Below are 24,396 nucleotides of genomic sequence, written 5' to 3' on the forward strand. Positions count from 1 at the left end.
ATTGTAACACCAAGCAAAAGTCCTGGAAACATTAAGCAGTGAACCAAAAGGAATTCTGCTAACTAATCACCTTCAAAAAAGAGCTACTTGCCAAATTCTCACCATTTTGACATATATGCACTCCATTCTCTGTCTTAAAACCCCCTCAAAACCAGCCAAAAAAACAATGCAGAGAGACATCAAACACTGCAGATCACACAGAGGTAAATTCACAAACTCAGTAACATATGGACTTAAAATTAGTCTCTCCTGGATGGAAGACACAACCCCCAACTCCCTCCTCTGAGAAAGTTCATTGCTGGATGAGCATGAGTAACCACATTTTCTTCAACAGATTTGTCTCATGATAATGTAACAAGTGATCTCTGGAACGCAAACAAAGGGCCCCTAACAGCAGAATTTGGTGGTTCAGTGGAAAAGAGCTCATTCAAGTTCTACTCTGACCATCCTTTTCAGTAGGGACCTCTTCCAAACCTTCCTTGCTCAAGCCTCTTCAAGAAAAAGTTTAAGTCTTAAAACTGAGCTGAAGATACACATAGAGCAACTACTGCTTTTAAATATGACAGACTTTTATCAAAGAGTTCTCTTGTTCAAAAAAACTCTACTGTTGAGCTTTGCTGCTGCTGCTGATTCCCATTCAATAGGAACTACTGAAAACAGCCCCATGGAGTTACTCCAGAGCACTGTTGTCTTTCCAGAAAATTTTCCTACTACAAGCGGAACTTAGAGAGCAGTATCAAACTGACAGTAATTCTGGATTTTTTTTCTTCTTCTCTTCAGTGCTATTTATCACACTTCCAAATCTTTAAAATGCTTTTCAAAATACGCCTGCAATAAGGAAGAAGGGGAACAGAGGGAGGAAGAGAGGAAAAAATACTGCAGTAGATAATATGCACTGTAAAATCTCAATGTAGACAGGAAACACCAGAGTTTTGGCTTCTAGTGCTACATCAATGCTGACACCAAGCTATGTGGTTTGGTTGACATGCTGGAAAGGAGGAATGGCATGCAGGGGGACTTGGACAGGTTGAAAAGGTGAGACTGTGGGGACTTCATGAAGTTTAACAAGGCCAAGTACTAGGTCCTGCATGTGGGTCAGGGCAATCAGAAGCTCAAACACAAGCTGGGTAGAGAATGGATTCAGAGCAGCCCTGAAGAGAAGGACTTGGCACTGTTGGTGGACAAGAAGCTCAACGTGATCCAACAATGTGCACTTCAAACTTCAAAGTCAACAGTATCCCAGTGACCAGCAAGTCTAGGAAGGTGATTCTGACCCTCTAACTCTGCTCTTGTGAGACCCCAGCTGGTGTACTTTGTCCAGGTCTGGGGCCCCCAACACAAGAAGGATGTGGACCTGCTGAAACGGGTCCAGAGGAGGGTCAGTAAGTTTATCGGAGGGCTGGAGCACCTCTCCTATGAAGACAGGTTGTTCAGCCTGCAGAAGACATGGCTCCAAGGAGATTTTATAGCAGTCTCCCAGTGCCTGAACAAGAAGGCTGAAGAGGGACTTTTTATAGGGCATGTAGTGATAGGACAAGGGGGAATGGCCTTAAACTGAGAGTAGGTTTAGAGTAGACATTAGGAATGAATTCTTTTCTGTGAGGGTGGTGAGGCATGGAACAGGTTGCTAAGAGAAGCTGTGGATGCCCCATCCCTGGAAGTGTTCAGTGCCAAGTCGCATGGAGCTCTGAGCAACCTGGTCTAGTGGAAGGGGTCTACTTCACCATGTTCCAACCAGGGGTGTTGAAACTAGATGGCCTTTAAAGTCCCTTCCAACCCAGGCCTTTCTATGATCCTAAGACCAGTATGGTAACATACCAGTTTGCCTACCAGTGGATTCTGCAACACATGCAAAAGTTAACTTTGCCATTTCCTGAAGAGATAGTGAAAAATGAAAACTTGATCAATAATTCAAGCATGCAAACAAAAGTCTTTATATTTTCTGCAAGTCTTTTTCACAAACTGCTCCCAGTATCTTTAAGATTACTCTAGCAGCTCCTGAATAATTCCCCTCCAACATCAGAGCTTGATTACTAAAATGTGAACTTAGGAAACATGGAGAAAACAAAAATATTTTCACTTCTCTATCTGCAATTTCATGAGTCTGACATGTATTAAGTGGTTCAAGTGACTGTTTTTCCAAGAGAGGGAGTAAAGCCCTGAGCAAGTAAAGTCCCTGGCCTGTTGATGGGTCACTGCAGCTGCTAAAAACTGGTGACACACAAGAGATCAGATAATTTCAACAATGAAAAACTCATCAGTTGAAAGAAGGGAGGTGTTACTTTCAAAGTGCAAGGGAAACTAGACATTAGAGAGACAAAAAGCTTTCCAAAAGCTCACTCAACAATCAGAAACTGACTCCCTCCTCTCCAGGATGCTAAACACATAAGCTCACTTACAGACAAAGAGAATGATGACCTGCTTTCCCAGCTTATATGTATAACAATAATTGAAGAAAAAGCTTGTGACTGCATGACAAATTACTGTAATGTAAAGATACACATAAAATGTCTGCACCACCACACATGGTTTAAGATAATAAATTCTATGCCATTATACAAACTTGCTCAACATCTGATAATCTCCTCTCTACAACTCCGTCAAGACATACATCTCAGTGATAGCTATAGCCATGGCAGTCATACACTACTATTTAGATAAATAACTAAAAAAAAAAAAAAAAAAAAGAAGTCCAAAGCGTTCAACTGATTTAAAATAGAAACTGTTCCCCTCAATAACAACTGAATTTTACAAGGTTTTTATCCCCAAAGAGATAAATGCAGTGTCATGCAATTTGCTGCAGATGAAATCCACAGCAAATAATATCTGGAAAAGTAGGAATCTTGTCAATCACAAACAGGCACTGGAAGTCTTTTAGAACTATTCTGTGACAGCTTGATCTGATACACTCCAAAAAATTCTGTCATCTTTGTACTTGGGGTATCTATGGCCAGCAGCTATTCCTCTGCCTGTTGTTAAGGTAGTCACAGTTTAACAATACTGCACACAGACAAGTGTGAGGACCCTGGAAAACTGCAAGATTAAAGGCCTTGCATTTAGGAAAAAAAAAAAAAGCAACATTTGCAGTAACAAATGATGTTGTCAACATTTAAACAAGGTTTTATAGTCTGTTTCAGTTAAACTACAACCTGCATTTACTATCACGACAGACAGAGCTTATCTACCGAGCTTTTTTATATATAATATGTAATATTGAAGGTATTTTTGTCAACTGGCAAAAGAAGGGCAATACTGAGCAGCACTTACCACTGTCGTCATCAGTCCTATCAAGACCCCCAACTCATAAGACCATATATGATGTAAAAGTCAAAATCCAAAAGAAATAAGCTGTAAAGAAAGTAGTAATTTATGAACACATACCTATGATGGAATCCCTTCGAAAAACATCTCTGTCAAAAATATAAAATGACAGATGGCGAAAGGTCCGAGGAATTTCACAGTAAAAGTCTTCTCCATAGAAGGGGCTGAGTGAACAAAAAAAACACCAACATACACAAACACACACACAAAAAAGGAAAATAGATTAGTGTTGGTATCCTGGACAAGCCAGTGTGTTTATATTTCACACCCAGAACATCACTCTGGACTGTGATGGTCTTTCCCACCAATGAATGAGCACTGTCAAGCACTGTTCCATTTTGACTCTTCCTAAATATCTTAACTGCCCAGAGAAGATTTTTTTAATGTGCAAAAAATAACAAATACTTCTTTCTATCTGGAAAACAAGTGCCCCTTCACAAAGGGGGCAGAGACCACACTATTTGTTAACATACAGCGCCTTGAAGGGTAGAGAGAGGCCCCTGCTGCCACAGAATGCCTACAGTAGACCATTAAGATAGAGACCACAAAAGCATACATGAACAGGATGAGCAAAATACAGTATGGCTCATAGCATTTTTTTTTTAAAGCATTTAGTATACTTAAAATAAAATGCCTACAGCCATTGCATCCTTTCTTATCCCCTGCAAAGTCTCTTATATAAAGTCAGATTCAGTCAACTGATGGTAACTAAGCCTTGGAGCTGGCACCATGCTTGTTACCTCAGAGCACTGCGTTATCTATTTTTGCATAGTGGAATTGCATAGAATAATTTTTTTTACAGTAAGACCACATTTAAAAAAAAATACTACCTCAGTATGAAAAGCTCTTTAGGGACCTAAGGGGCTTTCTTTGGATCCTACCAATTTAAATGGGGAAAAAACAAATGGGGAAAGACTGGCTTTCCCTTTCACTTTCTTTCCATCGAATTATATGGTTAAGGATTTACTCCTAGGAACTATAAGCATATATCAACATTATTTATTCATTGACAGGTCTACCATTTTACACAGACCTTTCATTCCAAGTCACTCATGCTTCAGTAGATCTAAATAAGTGGATGCAATTTGAGTCACACGGACAAATACAGCAAGCACTGCAGATGTAGACTTAAAAATAAATCTAATTCCAACAGGCCAAAAGCCAGCAAGTTTTTTCTTCCCCTCTTAAACACAGACCTCCTTATTGCCTTGGTTGAGCTCAAAAATGAGACAGAATTGTGCTGTAGTTTTAATGACTATTCAAAGATTTTTATGTTAGAAAATTAGATTTCCAAAATTATTAACAGTTCCTTGGATTAACTTTAAATTTTTCAGAATTTTTTCAGGAAAGGTCATTCCCGTGGCTTCTTTCAGGATGTTTTACACCAACATGTGTTTTTGCATGTATTTCCGCCTACAGGAAAAATACACTCCCCCAGAATAACCATGTTCCCTCAAGAGCTAGCTGACAAGTCTCCCTCAAAACACACAGGCACTGCAAATTAGCTAACCAGTCTGCGTTTGAAGGGAAAATGCCACATTAATTTCATGAAATCCAGAGACATCGCTCAATATTCACCAAGAACATTATTTAAGTCACTACTCCACTAGCCACAAGGAAGAACACATGTTGGAGGAACAACAAAGCCCAAGGCACACCCATAGGCTAAACTTCCACCACTGAAATCCCATTCCTTGAAATAACTGCATCCACCCATAAGTTATGAAAACCAGTGCGAGGCCCACTCAGTCATCCCTACTGTGAAGGCAGGGGAGGCGAATCTGACAGCTGGAAATGGCAGCTGGTTTGACTGTTTGTCCCAACTGCCCCATCCGATTCAGCACTCTTTGTTACATCCTCCTTAAGGTTCTGCTCTGAGAGGTTTTATTTGGAAGCAGGAATTTCACAGCCACACCTCAGGCACAAAATACCTTAACTCTTTGTTACAAGCAGCTTCTACCAAACAGGGAGCTATATGACTGTCTCAGCAGGCATGCTTCTGCTGGCAGCCCCGAGGGCCTCATTCTGCGCACATCACTTGGTGCAAGTTTTCACGCACAGGCTTGACCTGAGGGTGCCACACAAATGCATTAATATTGCCCAAATATCTAGTGCATTATACATGCAAAACACTTTCATCATTCTAAGCTTTAATACTCTATTCAGCCATAAAATTGTCCTTTCTGCTGGAAGAACATGACAGATTAATTTATTCACTAATGACCTTAGAATGAAACAATACTTAATGAACTGTGGATTATATATCCAATCCTCTATCAAAAATATGCTTCAGTACACTGGAAGTCTAAATGCAATATAAATACAACTGACATACACTGAGTATAATTTACTGATTCTGAGGGGAAGAGCAGGGAAGAGACATCAACTGGGACCTTTGGCAAGTCCCCCTATTAATGTTTGTCATCGGTGTTGAACAGAGGCAGAAGTCAACTAAGATCACACCGCAGCAAAATAAACAAGAGTCAGAAAAGCAGAGTGGACAACAGGAGGTACCTAGCCCAATGTACAGAATCAGAAAGAGGCTAATTAACAGAAGAAATGCTATGAAGGCTGACTTAGCCATGCAGGGACCATATCAGGTCACTGCTTCTGGCACAAGGTTTATTAGTCCTAGCAGTGCAGTCTGAGCCCAGAAGAGAAGCTTTGTTCTGCTCTTGGTTTTTCCCCTCTGAGATCTTGAACGCCTTGTAGATTCACAACCTCTATCACTCAGGTAACACCCCTGAGGCACACTGGTTCTTAATTAATTTAAGCAAGCAGATTTCCAACACAAGCATACTCAATCTGCACTCGGTAATTAGCCAGCAAAGTTTTAACTGTAAGGATACACATCAAGATAAATCTGGTATGTCCCCAACCCAATCTTGTGTAGCTCTGCAGAAACAGTAACTTCTTTCTGAAGGAATCAAAAGCAACCACACAAATGCTTCCAGCTTCCACTTAGATGTGTGCTTTTTCTCCATGTATCTCTTCAGAACAGTACTCGCTTTGTCTCCCACCCAGACCTGAAGAGCAAGAGGTCGCAGCAGTCAAATCCCGTGATTTATTTCCCAAGCTAACTTATCTTGAACGAGAACCCCAGGGCTCCAGAATGGTTTTTCCAAAAGAACAGCTAAATGCCTTCCCCAATGTCTCCTCTTTCCGAAAAGCCAGAATTTGTCTGATGGAGATTCAGTAAGCACTTTTATTTTGACAGAGCAATTAATAAAAAGCAGCAACATCTGCCTACACAGCCCTCGGGAGTCTGACAACATCCTCCAAAACAAATACTGGAACTAACCCGGCCGAAAACTCAAAAATCTTTCAAGAATCAAGTGAGTCCAGATTCAACATACAGGTTTTGAGTTGAACTTTTGATGTAGATGAATCAGCCCTACACTCAGGAGAAATTTTAATCATTCATAGTGGAGGAGTAACAATGAGGGCCTCCTCCCCAACCCTGGCAGTATAGACTGCAAATCAATATGATCACAAGGGAAGGGCATGGACAAGACCAGTGCTGTCATTATTTCAGTTTCTTCTGGACTTCAAACAAGTGATGGGACATAACTGCTGAGAGCAGGAACTTGCAAGGCCAGAAACAGTGGATCTCCCTTGAAAATGCAATTCGTCTCCTTCCAAACTGAACTTAACTGCGTTTCCAAACCCAGCTTTTTCAGTAAAGACTACTAAGTTTGGTACAGCTCTGCTAATTTCGTTTCAGTTTTGCCATTACAGCAACAAGAAGAGTATCAGTGCAGGTATCAGCTACTCTTTAGTTATGAAACAGGGCTTGTTCTTAAGTTGCTGTCTCTTATTTTCCTGATGGGTTTAGAAAAGGAGAAAAGACCTGTACTGATTTTTAAATCCTTGCTCCAAGCTTTCAGGCACATAAGGGCCTGACTAACCTTCTATTCCACATACTCTCACTTCACACTCCTTTCTCATTTCTTTTTCACTACATGCACATCACCTTAATAAGTTCTGAAAGAGGGAAGCCCGACCTAAACCGTCCTTCTTCCTCAGGAAGCACAGGGCTCTCTTACTGCACAGCTTTTGTACAGCCTTGACCACCAACACATACATTGATCAATCCCTCCTCGGGGGTTTGATCACTCTCCCTAGTATGATTCCACAGCTCTCATCACAGAAGAGATACACACAAAAAATCAAGTCAAAAAGATGCATAAATAGTGCAATGGATTTGAATCTTCAGGCATACTCACTCTCGCCTCACCAGTAACTTGCTTGTTCTGAATGCTCAAGGCATGGGAGCAGGAATACCAAGAAAACAAAACTAAAAAAGATCCCTCTAGGTATTGTTTCACTTACTTACAGCTGTCCAGCCCTCCCCATTTCAAGGTATCTATTTTTGAATCTCTTCTAATGCATGTTTTGGCAATGGATATTTTCAGGAGGAGACAGGGAAGGAGAAGAGAAACAGAAATTACTGCGCAGATCTAGTGGAATGAAAGCAAATAAAGAATCCTTACTTCAAACACAATAAACCCTCTAGAAAGGGTTCAAAAATTGTCCACATTTACATTTTACTAAATTCCAGAAACATACTTGCAATTTTATTTCATAGCTTCAGATATCTACTGATATAATCACAAATAATATTAGCAGAGGGGAAGAGATTTCACAAAACAAATGTTAGTGTAAAAACATTTCTTTAGTTTCAGGCTGTGTTACAAAATCTTGTGCTTGTTTCTCAATACTTAGGATTTGCTAAAGCAGTTTTGTTTTTGTGTTGGCACCAGTACTTCAGTGGATGAAGTGAAAGAGTTGCACGATGAATAATAATGAAACCCCTCAAACCAGAATTCTTTGTGTATGGATTTTTTTTCTGACTGCTTTTGTGATTAAAAGTAAGGACTATTAACATGCCACAGGCAACCCCACGTCCTCTGACTATTTTAAAAGGTTTAGAAATACTGGATTCATCCTGCTGCATGAACTGAACACCAGAGTTCACATCACCATGTGAGCAGGAAGCAAAATCAGTCTTGTACAAAGGAGCACACTTGTTTGTTTCTACTACTAAGCTTTTTCTACTACTTGGCTAATACTTTTTATGCTATGCTTTGCAGCATATGTAAAGGGAGTAGGGTAGAAGAGAGAAGGTTTATTCAAAGCAGATACACCAAGCCAAATAAAATCTGAATGTACTTCAGTCTCTTACTAGACACAGAACTACAAAAGAACAGGCAAATAAAAGCCAAAGCTGGCAGATGTCATGGTAGCTTTCTGACACATTTTATTAAAAATAACTAATATTATATTTGAAGCACAGATTTGGCAGAGGACATGCAACAGGAAGTATATGGCACAGGAGGCAACATCAAAATCCAAACATAACACTTATGCCCACTGTTGAGAGTGCTGGCTGCAGTCTACCAGACACCCACTGAACCTAAGTGAATTTTTTCTCATGTCACTGTGCAGAGACACTCAGATGAACAGTGCTTTGTTACATCCATAACCAGCCCTACTACACAGAGGAAAAAATAAAGCAGTGTGCATTTTCTCAGTCCTGTGCTCAGAAGAGACAGACAGACACATGAGCTATAGTTATCAACCTCACTTGACAGTTGCTGGTTTGGCTCAATGAGGCTTACAAGGATTATGATAAATTGAAGCAGCAGCCGTTTGGCCCCTGGTCACCTCCCAAAATATTCTGTAAGATGACACACACAAACAGCAGAAGTCACATTACAGCTGCATTTACTTTTTTTTTTAAATCACTCAAAGCAGCCTAAACACCAAAAATTGTTACTCACATGGGTGGTTTTTCATATAGATAAACGCTCTCATTCATAAACCCTGCCTTGGGTCTCAAGGTTCACCTCACTCTCCTTCTTCCATTAAGTCTGGCTTCCCTTACTGGCACCCTTCCCAGCTATATTACTTCCCTGCACAATCATGCAGTCCTTGGCTTCAATAATATCCCTGACCAGGCTGAAGTTGTACCCCTACCAACCTTAAACCTTTCCTTTAGAAGCTTGGGTGTTCCAGAACTGAAGTTTATTAGGAATTCAAGCCCCAGATAGGTGCTGTTGCCTGCAGAAGATGGCACATCCTGGGAACACATGGGGGTGAAGCTGCAGAACATGCTGCAACATCCACCCCAAGGCCTCTCTGCTTAAGGCCCCTGGGCTGGGCAAAGCTGTTATTTCAAGGAGGTGAGCTGGCAATGTAAGAATGCAGAAGCAGCTAATGGAGTTAACTCAGATACAACAGCTAATTTTGGCAACACTCCAACTAAGGGAAACAACTTTGTGTTTAAAATTTGAGAAGAGGCCTGCATCCAAGATGTTATCAGAACATGAGAAGTTTAGCTATGCAGCCATGAACTCCAAACATACGGGGGAAAAGGATTTAAACAAACCTAGAATTAGAAAATAACATTAAATATGGCAGTAGAATAACTTAAAGAAAGTTCTGAGAGCTACTGGCTGAATTTGTTACCTGATCTAATTCTTAAACAAAGACAGGGCAACCACTTATTAAAGAGAACATAGCCTTAAGTGCGAATTTACAGCACATTTCAATATACACTCACAAGTACAGAACAGACTTGTAGTTCTCACTGTTATGTTCACCAGAGACTAGCAAAAAAAAACCAAACCAAACCAACAAAACCCCCAAAAAACCAACCAAAAAAAATTGGGGGTGGGAAAGTGCCTCTGGCTTCATTTGCTATTCATTCAGGGTTTGATCACTATGTTTAGCACGTGAAAAATTCCTCAGTGAAATAGTGGTGAACTAAATAATCACAGACTCAAGATGCTTGGCTCACCTCTCTAAAGCACACACTGTCAGACATTTGATTCTTAGCGTACAACAGATTTTGCCTTTATTCATATCCTTGAAACAAATTTAGAGATGTCACATTCCTTCCATTCTTCACCTATGATTTGAGAAGCTGCCTTGATTTCCTGTTGCAGCTGACACTGCCCTTTAAGTGAATGGGCACATTTGATGCAAACTGCAAAGGCAAAGTCAGTCTTAACACCAACTAGCCAAGAAAGTTCATCCTTGGGAAATATCTGTAGCCAGGAAGCACTCCTGGATGGTGGAGCCTGAAGTAGGGATAACTACTAGTGAGGGAAGATAAGTAGTTTACTGAGCAAAGGGAATTAATAGGCAAAATTCTTGTCAGGCTGTTTACTTGCAGCTCAGAACTAAAGAAAATTTGTAGATCTCTGCATTAATAAAAACACAGTCAGCCTAACGTGCTCCTTAGGACATAAAATACACAAGTCCCTTCATGTACATCTTTGCTAGGTTATATGGAATGGAGCCAAATCTATTCAGTGTCTTTGTAGATGATGGTAATATAAATACTGAATGACAAATACAAAACAGAGAAGCATATTAAATCCTGGCTCTAACTGACCTCTCCCTCATATCTTATGACTTGCATGTGACCTTCTTAGAATTTAGTAAAAGCTTGTGCCAACTTTACAAAAACAGTGCTGCTTGAAGAGTTCAAGATTCTCTCCCTGAGAACCTGGATTTCTCGCTCTGACCAACTCATGTATTCACTGTTCTTGCCCAAAGATCCCCAAAGAAGTGGGATGATTCTGAACCACTCCTATAAACAGCGCTTTCATGTTGCTCTGTGGTTTTGTAGGAAGGCCTGCCCCAGTGGTAACCAACCCTTGACGTGTTTCAGTCAGACACTACTAAGTTTAGCGCAGCAGCCCTCAAAATCTTCCAGCACAAGGCAGCAGTGCCCGCCATCCAGTTTAACAGCAGCCAAGAGGCTGGATGACAGGAATGACTTAAATTCCACATTCTAATTTATGAGCCCCACCTGACTGCTGAACAGAGGAGGTAAGATTCACCATGCTAGCTCCTCTCAGTTTTTGAAACACAAATTTAGATAAAGGGCATCAACCTCATAGGGATTCTCTTCAGAGCACCGGTAAGGGCACTTCGCTGGACAACAGGATGTGCTGGTTCAGTTGAGTTCTGAATGATTCACGAATTGTTGATTTAAAAGGTTACTGCTCTCAGCTGTCTTCTCATGCCTCTGCTACAGTCTAACAAAGAAAGAAAATCTGTTGCAGAAGATTAGGACAAAGCTCAGGGAGGCAACTTCTTACACTGTCCCAGTATAAAACTGGAGAGGATGAGTCAGAGTCTGAAAGTTCTATCAAATATGTTCCAAGCAAGCCAGAATTGGACATACATCCAAGCCCTCCTGGGAAGGAGAGATAACTGCTTCCTTTCTTCCATTTGCCAGTTCTATTTAAGCTTTACACCAGGAGAAGGCCTGCATGGAAAAATATACATTTATGCAGTGCCTAGTAGAAGCCTAATGAAGTTCAACCGAGAAAAAACGGTTGGAAAGAAAAAAGTAATTCCCAGCTACCCAAGACATTGTGTCAATTACAAGTCTTTTCATGCAGATGACAAAAAAAAATTTCAGAAATGCTGCAACAGATGCGTTTCTCCAAGAAGACATCATTCCAGAATCAGTACTAGGGCTGCATATGAAAGACCTCGTAATTCAGATTTTCATACAAAGCATGTTGTTTTCTATAGACTACATAAAAATAATTTTTTGAGCTTATTGGAAGATGAGGGGGGTAATCAGCCTTAGTAAAAACACAAGCAATTCTTAGAACTTTACAGCACGCCAGCCCTGTGCCAGACATGAAGTGATAGGAAATAGAAAACAGGCATGAACAACAGATCAGAGCCAGCACTCTCCCCTTCAAACTGTAGGGGAGATCTGTGTCAAGCTGTGTCACCCACTCCAGTGCCAGCCATGTGGAGTTTCAGGCAGGACTCAATTAATTTAGTCAAGCATTGGCCCAGCTTCACATCCTCGTCCCCAAGCATTGTGTATCACTGCAGCAATACCTCAGAAAAAGGGACCAACACATGATTCACTACTAAGGTGGCAAGTGCCTGGCAAAGAAGCACCGTACACGAGAGCAGGAATTTCTCTGCTGCACAGAAATTACACAGCCCATAGGGCACATAACTCTCGCTTACCCAATAACTCACTTGATGGGTTAAATGAATTTGCAAACAAGCATTAAAGAATGTAACAGCATGACTGGCTCCTCAGCTCATCCCAGAATCCTACAAAAAACAATTAGGCAACTGCAGTAGGGTCTGGTATCATTTGAAAAACATCTTCTGGAAGTCTATGTATGCATTTGTTTTAAAAGACGTAAGCACAGTCATGAAAGATAAAGTAGCTGTTTGAGTGTGCCTCAATAGGTAAGAGGAATTCCTACCCATGGATTGGGAAGACACCCCAGGATTACCACTCATGTATTTGGGATTTTTGTCTGCTTTTATGTCCCAGAAAAACAAAGGGAAACACCTATATGGCTAAGAGCAAAACTGAGTTATATCAATGTCTATAAGTGGATATTCAGAGACTGTGAAGCAGCAAGTTTTCCAAAAATTTTATTTGAAAACAGAAGCTCACACAGGGAAAAGGCAGATTCCCACTGAAGACAGGAATCTACCAGGAGAAGAAATAATGACCAAGGAGACCATCTTTAGTCAAGCCTTAGATCAAAGAAAATAGGTCCATAATGGGATTTTGAGAGGTCATCTGGTCCCGCCACTGTTTCAAAGCTGGAAGATCCCTATTATTTAGTTGGGACTGATTATATAAAACCTATTAAAAGCCATCAGCAATAAACACAAAAACCAACACAATCTACTCCAGTGCTTCAGAATCTTTAACAGAGATTTTTCTTCACAGTAAATCTTAACCTCAACTTCCTTCCCCACTGCAATTTGAGTTCATTATTACTTGCAGTGTCCATACTGGACAGACAGACCAGTTCCCTCCCTCACAAATTTTTGGTTTGGGGGGGGGGGGGGGCAGAGGGGGCATTTGGTTTTCTTTATTTTTTTTATTTACAGATTTATTTGGCTACATTTTTCAGACCTCTGATCCTTGCTCAGCTCTCCCTGAATTCACCTCAATTAATAAAATGAACTTAGCCCCATCAGGAAACCAGAAACCTTCCAGTTTTGCACAGCCCCAGTGTACCTCTCCATCTTTATATAAAGATGGAACTTTTCCCACTGTAGAAATTAAACTTGTTGCTTATTTTTATTACCAAGAGTTTATTTTTTCAATAGAAAAATGCTTGGATTAGTTCAAGGAAATGACATCAACTATTCTCATACATTCTCACTTCCCGTCTTCCATTTCCCTGTGAAGCATTAATGACCATCCAGAAGAAAAAAAATTTTAAAAGTCCCAAAAACAACAACAACAAAATTGATATGACATCCAAAAATCACTTTTAGAGAAACAACTGATTCAGGGATATAAGGTTTAGGGACACTACATGTCAGCTACAGGGGTGAGGAAGAAGGCATACAGACCAGCTTTTGCTTTTTGTTAAGACAGCACACTACAAATAGGAAAGCATTAGCATCATCATTCAAAAACACCAAGGCTTAAAGATGAAAAAAATTTTTGTGAAAGAACAACTAAAGAGACTTAGAGGAATAAATCCCACTCACATTCCTGAATGTGTCAGGTACTTCTCAGTGGTTGGGACTGAGGTCTAGAGATTCCTCCTGAAGTACATTATTTGCAATAACAAGACAAATAGCAAATTCCTAACATATTACTCAAATTGGGAAAAGGGTGAGAGTTATCTCTTAAGACAGAAGTTATAAACTTGACTGTTCCTTGCTGTTTCTTTCCTCTCCACTCAAAAAAGCCTTGCTTACCAGAATATACATATACACCTAGCCTGGTTCCCTTTATTTTTCTGATGTCTAAGGATTTCCAGGAGAAAGCATTTTAACTTTTACTACATGCTTCTCATTCTGTTTCATTCTACATTTGACATCTGCAATCTCACAGAAAGTGTCCAAGATAATCAAACAGGCATCTTGTGTTCAAACCTCTCCCTTCAGTTACAGCCCGTGACAGGAAAACAAATAAAATCCTTAACTCCCTAGGGCAGCCAGACCAATGCAAAATTCTAAGCATAGGAAGATGCAAAATGGAGTTTAGTGCACCCTTTCTAAGTTGAGATTTTAAAAGCTTAGGGAAGTTCAAAACAAATACTGCAGAAAGAAAGGAGCACTAGTTGTACACTGTTAGGAAAAAAATTAATATGCGTTGCATTGGTGAAGGCATTTTCCCATAAATACAGATAGTTATTGTGACATTACTGGTTTTACCACTAGTGTTTTTAAAACTGGAAAAAGAATCCTATTCATCCTCTCTTCTCCCCTCAAGAAAGTATCTTTGGAATATTGAACACACCTAGTAAGCAGAGAACGAGAATTTATATATGTATGTGTTACCATAATGACTTCTCCACTATTTTGGTCCTGAAAACCTCCTCCTGGTCCAGGTTTACAGTACAGTAGCAATCCCTCATCTTGTTTGGCCCCGGATATGTAGGAAGATTTTTGGCTTCACCTAAGACAAGAAAGAAAAAAACCAGAAATATTACATATTATAGCATTATGCATAAATTAGTTATCTGTCAACTTAAGGCAGTGTCAGCAACATAGCTAAAGCAAAGTATTATATTTTCCTTCTCAAATGTGAAGTCTCTATTAAACTTTGCAGCAGTCTCCTGTTTTCATTCCAGCCAGTCCTGACAGTCACCAAGTTTAGAGCTCAGCTAACAATTCAACTGTCTGTTGCATCCAACTTATTCACATGTATTTGAACGCAGACTATCTCCTTCCATACTCGTATTTAGATTCTGATCAATGTTACCATAAGATACCAGAAACACTATACAACATCGCAATCAAGCTTTCCAAGACAGCCCACTGATTTTATCCTAAAGCCATTACCAGAACACAGCAAATGAGTTGTGCAGATCACAGCTTCACCACTCTCCAGGGATGTGGAGATGGAAAACAGTCACTTTAGTTACAGCCAACAGCCTTAGATCACAAGCTGGACTTCAAAGCACTCTGATGGGATAATTAGCACTTGTGAAGCTGTCTAAGGTCCTTGCACAAAGGTACCATGCAAGTCATGAATATTCTTCACAATAACCTTTGTCTCAAAACTACAGCAAGAAGTATGTATCCTATATTTAATAACAACAACAAAAAGGACAGGACTGAGGAACTCAGGGTAACCAAGAGATTACCAAACCCGGGTATGAAACAAGAACAAAACCACAGTTTTCCCATACATATCTATTAACAACCAAAGCCAAGCACTAAATTTCCTTGGCTGACTGATAAAAACCAAAACTCTCCAACAGGAAACTGGACAATGCCCCTCATTGTTGTGTGAAAGCAACTTAACACTATGTGGATGAGTGATTTAATTCTAAAGACAAAACTCAGACCTAAATGCAAGTCTACAATGCTCATGGTCTTATTTACCATCAGTCTTCCAGTAGCTGGAGATTATTAGCACATACCATGGGAACTAGATCATTCTCTCCTGGTAAAAATACAAGGAACAAAACAAAACTAAAACTGAACAGACCAAGGGAACACAGGCATGTTCACCAGTATAGAAGGAAACTCTAAATGATGGTAACAAATATAACTTTCTATCCAATGTCTGCAGCTCAGCTTAAGCGCACTTTCCTAGACACAGTTTCTCAGTCTCCAGCTCCCAAATAGCTTTATACTACTAAGAGAATAGCCTTGCTTTTTCAACCCTATCTTCAATAAAGACACACTTTTTCCTTTTGGCAGATTTGTTCAACAGCAATCTGATGCATGTGCATGTAAATACTGAAGACGTGTAGCGACGAAATGCTGAGCCAACCTGCATCCTCAGCTACAAAGGAAAGGCACAAAATGACACAGGACTCCATGTCTTCCTGCCTGTGATCTGTTTCTGGCACACTGTTCACGTGCTTTTGCTAACTGACCCATGGCATACCCTTGGAAACACCACATATCCACATTTCTCACAAATGGCTTGTATATGAGTGACTGTATGTGTATATGTTTTCTAAAGCTAACCATGGAGCATATATAGACGCACTAAAAAGGGACTTGAAACTGTTGCTTCAGACAGTAAAGCCTCGCTTCAGAGTTCTTCTGAATAAGTTTGTTGTCTCAGCTCAGCTGATACAACTTGATAGCATTCTTCCCACTTCCTTTAGAGTTGTGAGACATTGCATCAAAAAAAGCTGTCTCCACTGTAATTTGAAGGTGTGACTGGAACATCTGTTGGTGCGCCCAACGTGGCGTTAAACTAAGCTGAAGTGTTAGCAATAGTTTAACTGCAGCAGCTCTAGACAAAAATATACTGAGGATTATTGATGGCTTGCTCAGTCTGCACTGAAGTCTACCCTGCCATACTAAACCTTCAAGTTTTATTCTTGTTAGTCTGAGTTCAAGCAAGTTACAAACCAAATGCACTATTCTCACAGACTGGGGCCTCCAAGGCTGTCTCCTCTCCCCAAGCAATCAAATTTCTATTAATTTTCCTCACATTAAAGTCACATGAAACCAGACTCTTTTCTGGATGACTGGGTACAGTTCCCCAATGAGACCGAGTGTCAACAGGAAGCGTTTCAATAGCAGACTGATAAGGAAGTCTTCCTCTGGGGCTGGCACACTGTTCTCACGGTTCTTCCAAGAACAAAACATTTCAAGCTCAAAATCAAACCAAAATAATAACACAGCTTCTCTTTTTCTGCACTCTTCCACTTCCTACTTCAAGATTACTGCATCACATGAAACCAAATCTCAATTTTTCATCTTGATTTCCTTTTTTCGATGTGCACAATATTCACTTAAGCACCTAAAGGTAAGTTATGTCAAGTACTCTGTAAGAACCACATTTGAAAACTCAGTTCTCTTCTTTGTTAAAAGACTGACAGTAGGAAAGCCCACAATATTGAAATATAAATGCAGCGTGAAGGAAGACACCATTTAGCATCACCAGAAAATGGCTGCCTGCACAGTTTGTAGAGCAAATTAAAGGTCACCACCATCACAATGTTAGAAAGCGCACAGACCGAAGATAAAGGGAGAAGACATTTTACAATAATTTCTTTCTTCAAAATGGAAAAAGACCCTGAAAAACTACTGAGATTAGAACAAGGGATTAATTGACCAACCCAATACACTAATCATGTTACTGACTTGAGTAGCTTACAAAAAAAAAAAAATACTGTTTCTTCCCAACACCAGCAGCAGCCAATGGCTGTTTAGATTCCTCCAGCACTGAGCAGTTGAGAAAGACAAATTTATCAAGCTTTCAAGCATAGCTAAAGACTCAGCTCTCTAGCCAGACATTTTATGTCAACAAACGCGCTCTGTTAGAGCTTCAGTTGCTCTTTGGATTCCTCCAAGACAAAAAAGTTCCTTCTGTGGCACTGTTTTGCCATCTACAACGAAGCTCAACAATTTGATCAGTAATTTTTTGGTTTTGCTGCTACTAAAATGAAAAAAAAGAAAGCCCTGAATACATGATACAGTCATTTCCATTTTCTCAAAAATGAGATCATTTATTTTGGGCAAGAATTTAATCACTTAACCTATCTGTATAGAAGAGGCATCTTCATCAATTGCATTTTCAAAAGCCAACTCCACTTTTTTCCGCCCCCCTCTTCATTTTTGTGAAGTACATGTACCCTAGAGAACTTGGAGAGGGTTTGCAGGTGAAAGGTCAATACAACTGCCTTCAAAACCTTCAGTTTTCCACTTCCACTAAGAAGAAACGGAATGTTGCTTAAGATGTCTAAAACCCTGACAATTTAGACTACACAAACACTCTGTTTTGGAGCATAAGGCTTCCATTTGGAGCAACAGTAGCAGAATAATCTGTTCAAGTCTGCAACAGCTTTTCCCTCTATCCCTGCACTTCTAATGTACGTGGGTCCTAATTTAACTGTGTGCCGAACTCAATTTAGCACTAAGTACTTAAACCTAGCAAAGCTGATTTCAGCTACGGAAAAGTTAACATTAGGTATTTTGGACAAGTCTTAAAAAATAGACTATAAAATTCTGAATATGGCACTGGCTTGCTATCTTCTCCCCATAAACTATTACAGGGTCGCTACAGTTCAAAAATAGATTATCACGGCAGCACAGATAGCTTAGCTTGAGCCAGGCACAGGGAATGCAACAAGCTGGAAAAAGATGAAGGAAAAACTCAAAGTTGTATTCATCTTCCTTGTTCTTTCCAATGTTGCATATTCCTGCCCTGCTAAAACACTGCCAATAAAAGGAAAGCAAGTAAAAAGGGCTCTCCTGCACATATGGCAGGGAAGGGCACTGGGAGCATAAATTGTAAGAAATAAAAAAACTTTGAAAATGCTTCTAGGATTAAACAAATATATACATACATTTCCTTAAGCTTTTGCCACTTGAATTTTTTTAAAGCATCTAGTATTTTTAATTGAATTTAGACACTTGCCGTTGTGTTATCTTTGCTTCTAACATATTTCCCCAGAGGCAACTTTCTGAAAGGTAAAGAATGCATGACAGCCAGGTATTATTTCTTCCTTTTGCAACAAATTTCCTCCTCTTGTGCTGCCAAACACTGGGTCATCAGCACGCATCTGCCAATCTGAATGCATTAAGGAAGACTTTGTAATTTGTTAGCAAATTTAGCTTGCTATTTTCTAGCAGCAACATATTTGATCAAGTTGGCATGAGAGACCCATTTCTCAAACTGTTTCAGAAAACAAGTAAACAGAAACCTACCTCCAAAAAAATAAATCCAATAAAAGCAGCTGAGCTTTCAATGCCAGAGCATTTGACCTCAAGGAGCATGCTGAAAGACTTGAGTACAGAAACAAAATACCTAAAATCTGAAAAGGGCATCATATACAAACCCACAACAACCCACTTTGTTTCTCCTATATTCAGGAGCACACTGTCCAAAGAAGCTTGTAGGGAAGCATTTCAAGAACAAAAACAGAGCAGTAATGTATGTCAAGAATGAAAAGCTTCTCCTGTTCTCCTTTAAGCTCTCTGTCTCAATAGAAATGCTGGAAATCTTGAAAAATTATCTCAAGCACTCCTTTCAAGTTTTCTTTCTTCTGAAAAAGCATTATTGCTTGAACATCCACACATCAAGCAAAAACAGAAAAAGAAAAATGTGTGAAAGAGCTCTGAGTATCACAACTTCTGCTTAAAAAGCTACTCACACACAAAATTCTGCCTTTATGTAAAATATCAAGATGCCAGCAATTTTCTAATTAATACTTAATTTTACTTAAACCAGAAATATAATAACACTCGATGTTGATTAAAACACACAGAAATACCTAGAATTTCATGCCTATGCATTAAATTTAAACTGAACAGAAACAGTTGCATTTATGCTGAATGCTGAGAAAGCAGTTCATTTTCTTGCAAAAGAAAGATCATCTTTTTCGTAGATGAGATGGGGACTAGGGGAGGGATATGACTGCAATACCTGAGAAAAAATACACTGAGAAAGTAGTCCCTTTTAGTATTGAAATGGTCCCAGTTGAAAAACTTCAATTCACATTAGAAACCTATTTTGTTACCAAACAGCTAATGTGATAATTACATGACATTAATGTAGTGTTTGAAAGCAGAATAGATTGTTACATTTGTATACCATCCCTATATGTAGATACACTGTGTGTACCTCTCAGAAATTAAAGCTTGAATTAATTTTTGCCTTTCCAAATAGAAAATAGAAATAAATTTTAAAAGTGAAGTTCTGAGAACTGGTGTACCCAACATGCAACTATGGAGCTGTGTAAGTAGCATAGTGCTCTTTTGTACTTCTATAATAAAATAAAAACAATAAATACTTTCTAAGCAATACATGCCAAGTGTCAAAATGTTCTTTTCCCTCCATTTCTGTGTATAATTCTCACAGCCTGAAAATAAGAAAAACACATGAAAATCAAATATCTAATAAAGGAAATTGATATATTCAAAAAAATTTTTTCTTTTAAAACAGATGTGGGTAGAAACACTACTTGTCCAACAACGTCTCTTTGCCTTGACCATTGGCATTCATGTACACACACATACACACAACTTTCCTCTCATGGAGAGACAGATTGCATTAGATTTCTAAACCAGATCAAAAATAGCCATCTGTAAACAGATTTTGATGACCTGGAAAATACAGTTTTTAGATGACCTGTTCTTAATCTAAAAGCCCTTGCCTGCCAGCCTCTTTCCACGTGAAATGATCATCACATTTTAAGTCTCAGGGAAAGCACCTCCTCAATGAAACAATACTGAAGACCTGGGCATTAGCAACAACCCCTGAGCAGCTCAATACCATGGCCTCGATACCACAGCGCTGCTTCAGCAAGTAGCCATCAAGGAAAGTGCACTACATTAATTACAACTTTTTAGACAAGAGTATTGAGTGGAAACCCTCTTGGCTTCAGGGAAAGAGCATCGACTCCAAATCTTTTGGCATGAAACTGAAGACCAGCACCAGCTGATACCTCTATTCACAGCCTAGTGACAGGAACATTTGGCATCTGTTAAAATCCCATCTGCACAATCACTTCACTGGTATACCCAGTGCCATACTACTACCTCCTTGCCCCCTCACGTGATTAAACTCATTCTATACCTGTTAGGAACCTTCATATAGATCCCCCTCTGACCTGGAGCCTGTTCTGGCACAGCAAACAGGCCTTTCTATCCACTGTAACAACTGCTAAGTGTAATCAGCCACAGCCTGCATGGTGAACAGAGTCAGACCTATCACTCAGAATGGAAAGTAGCCAAATTCTCTTTTTCCTATACACGTGTGATCAGACATTCCAGTTCTCCTTTTGCAGCCCTGAAAGTCCAATAAACTGTCCACATATCTTGCTTTATTTTTCTGGGTGCAACAGAAGCAGCTGAGGGTATTTTCACTGGAGAGCAATGAGAAGCTGCAGGCTGACAGTCTTACTTTTCTTGTAAGAAGAATGAACACAAAGAAGGCTCAAAAGATCTTGTCATGATCTTAAGTACTTAAGTGCTTACAGCACAAGGGCTGTTAATCAAATCCCAGGGCTGAGAGGAAAGATGCCTATAAAGCAAGTTTCATGAGAGCTGCTTGCAAAATTAAGATTTTGGTTTGTACAAGAGGAGAAGCATAATTCTCCTCAACTCTTTAATAACTGCTTGCATGCTACTTGCCAATATTGTGGTCAACAGCAGGCATCAGGTTTCTCTAAAGATCCCCTTGGAATAGTAACTTAATCCCACAAAATAAAAACCACACAGTCCAGCTGCTTTTTAACAAGACTGAAGCTATTCTGTATAAAAGGACACTTTGAAGATACTATTTTAAAGTAGAATACTGCCAGGAAAAAGGTGTTCTCAAGGAGTTTACAGTTGAATCCAGTTTTCCTGTGGCATTCTGGGGTTAGCATTCTAAGTTGCTTTGATGTGATTTTTTTTCATATTTCTGCAGAAAAACCAATGAATTAGCCAGCTAGACTGTCTCTTTTATCTGTGTTGATACAAAGTTAGACTCAGCTCCACATACATCTTTTTTTTTTCAATCCAGCTTGTGTTTTGAAGATGGTACTTTGCATCAAGACATCTCATGCAACTTCCCAGCTGCATTTGGTAGAGACCCGAGAGGTTTTTCCTACCAGTTTCAGTACTGTAGGGACTAGCTACATGTTGTTCTGTAGCCTCTGAATTGTGACCTTAGTTTAGATTGTGGCTTGTGCAGTTCTCAGTAGGTTTTTTGTTTTTGTTCTGAGCTGGGGCGTTTGTGAGGGGGAGTTGTTTGGTTTGGTGGTAGTTGTTTTTTAAAAAAGAAAATCAGCTTCCTAAAGTTATAAAAGACCTTCTCTCAGCAAAGTTTAAGTCACTGAACATCTGTTTTGGGAGGCCATGAGGGAGAGATTCAGGCTGCAGGAGGGGCAGAGTAGCTGAGAGGAAGTAACTTTAAACAGGCTATTCCATCATGGAGCTGCACTGAGCAAACAGTGAGCAATTTCAGCTATTTTTAGAAAAACAGTATGACACAGGAAATACAAGCAAATGATTTACAACATCAAACAACAAAATCCAACAACAATTCAAATCTTCCCTTTTGAGAGCCTCTGTACTTTAGGATAATTTAAGATTGTTGCTCTGTACTAAGGAACCTAGTCATTGCTAAGGAACAAAAGTAGCGTTCTCAAAAACATCAGCATATGCAAAAAGAAATGTCTGTGGAAGTAAGTAATTTACTTTCATTTCTATTATTCACAGACAAAACCAAAGGTTGCATCACAAAAAAATAAGAAAAAGGACAATTTTTATCTATGTACATTCCATTATTTTAAATTGTAGATCAAAAAGCTACAGCTGTGTGGAAAAACCAACAAAACACAAGCAATGAAAAAGTAATGATGCCCTCTCTCTTCCAGGCACTAATCACTTCTATCACAACAAGAGACACCAAAAACTTTTAGAGTAGAGCAACATGAAAAGTACAAACCTGGCAAAGGCTGTGTTTTGCTTAGATTAAAAACTACTAACCAAAAGAAGTAATTGCTAAAAAGCCTAAGCTTTATGGGTACTGTTAAGAAACCATAACTCCTTCCTCTAATGATTCCACTGTCCACAATGGCTCTTGCTTTAGAATTATATATTTAGAAACATCTTCACCAAGCAGAGTCTCACAGGATCAAGTTTAGACCAGGTTCAGTTCAGTCCTCTGGCCCCACAGTGTTAAATCCAAAATAAAACCTGGCTATTGAGAAACTGGGTGATTTTGAGCACAGAACCTCAAGGTAATCTTGAAAACCATCTAAGACTTAGGAATTAACTGAGAAAAGAGTGTCTTCCTTCACATTCAAAACGCTCTTCCTATTACAAAATTAATCATCATAAGGGAGAGAACAAGGTTTTGGTATCTCCTCAACTTGCTTTACTTCAGTCTTTATTCAAAAACAGCTAAAATAGGTTACTTTCCTACAATGAGATCAAATTCTTTTTTCCCATTTAAATATTTCTCATGTGTTTCTTCATAACTAACAAGTGTCCTCTGCACTAAGGAACAAGACAAAAGGAAACCCTTTAGGAGAAGGGTGAGCATAATCAGTTCTCAGTCTACATCATTATCAATGGGTTTTGAATGAAAAAGGGAAAGTATACCTTTCTAGCTGTAGTCTTTGGTGGCTGACAAATGCTATGCTACAAACTCAGCTCTCAGATTAGGACATTACCAAACCCATGCACAGTATTTGTTTTACTTTAGTTACTGGGCCTTTATTTACATAGCACTTTTTCCAGTGGAGTGAAACAGAAATAAATTCCACTTGGACATTACTAAGGTTGGTGCCTTATATGATTATGGGTGGCTTTAAAAAAATTATTTCACTGTTGAATAGCCTGTATTGCACAGATGCATGACAACAATGCACAAGAATTTACATAAATTATGCTAATTTCTTGTTGCTAGCTTACCATTCCATTAATGAAGCAAAACCAATAGCATCTCCCCCTACAACATCTTTATGTGCTTAAAAGTATTTGAGCTTGACTATCACAGCAATCACAGCTTGACTATCACAGCTTGCAGTGCTGTGCAGCTAAACTCTCAAGTCTGCAGATGCCAGGATACACTGCAACTGATCTACAAACCTATTGATTTCTTCACTGAAAGTAAGAGGACAACATGCCTCTACTCTGAAGCCAGAGTGCCTTAACTACTGCCCCCACACAGTTTGGCCCAAGAACTTCTAGAAGCAGCTACTTCCAGAACATCCATACACTGACAGAACTGGACCATCATCATCCGAGATCCTACTACACACTCCATTTACCATGTCAGCAGGCTTACTAATCAAGTAGCTGTTTTTTCAAAAATCTCACCAGCACAAGATTCCTGGCTCCTTGTTGAAATAAAATTTTCACTTAGAAAATACAGATCAAGACAAACTGACCTAAGTATAGGGAAGAAATGACAATTGTAGCTGTCTTAAGCCTTGGAAAGTTTTCGAGTTGCAAGCTAAGAGTGTATGAGATTAATTTTAGAACAAGCTGCAAAGTTCTACCCACAAATCTAGAGCAGTATATGGGACTTGACTGACCAGCACTGAGCAAAACGAACTGTAAAAAACAAACAAGAATTCCCCCATCCAATTTCCCAGTGTCCCAGGTGGTGGCTGGGGGAAGAATCTTTCAAGG

The 24,396-nt window shown here is 39.5% G+C and overlaps 1 protein-coding gene across 5 annotated transcripts in view; it reads right to left on the bottom strand.

Moving 5' to 3' along the window:
- RASA3 (RAS p21 protein activator 3) overlaps positions 1-24,396 on the bottom strand; it is a 144,438-nt gene that overhangs the window by 80,758 nt on the left and 39,284 nt on the right. For all 5 annotated transcript variants that reach the window (XM_069004742.1, XM_069004726.1, XM_069004733.1 and 2 more), the window contains 2 exons: positions 14,635-14,752; positions 3,382-3,485 (listed from right to left, as the gene is read on the bottom strand). In XM_069004742.1, the coding sequence (XP_068860843.1) occupies positions 3,382-3,485; positions 14,635-14,752 (222 nt within the window). The remainder of the gene's footprint in view (positions 1-3,381; positions 3,486-14,634; positions 14,753-24,396) is intronic.

This window comes from Aphelocoma coerulescens, chromosome 1 (genome assembly GCF_041296385.1).
Source record: "Aphelocoma coerulescens isolate FSJ_1873_10779 chromosome 1, UR_Acoe_1.0, whole genome shotgun sequence".
Taxonomy (NCBI): Eukaryota; Metazoa; Chordata; class Aves; order Passeriformes; family Corvidae; genus Aphelocoma; species Aphelocoma coerulescens.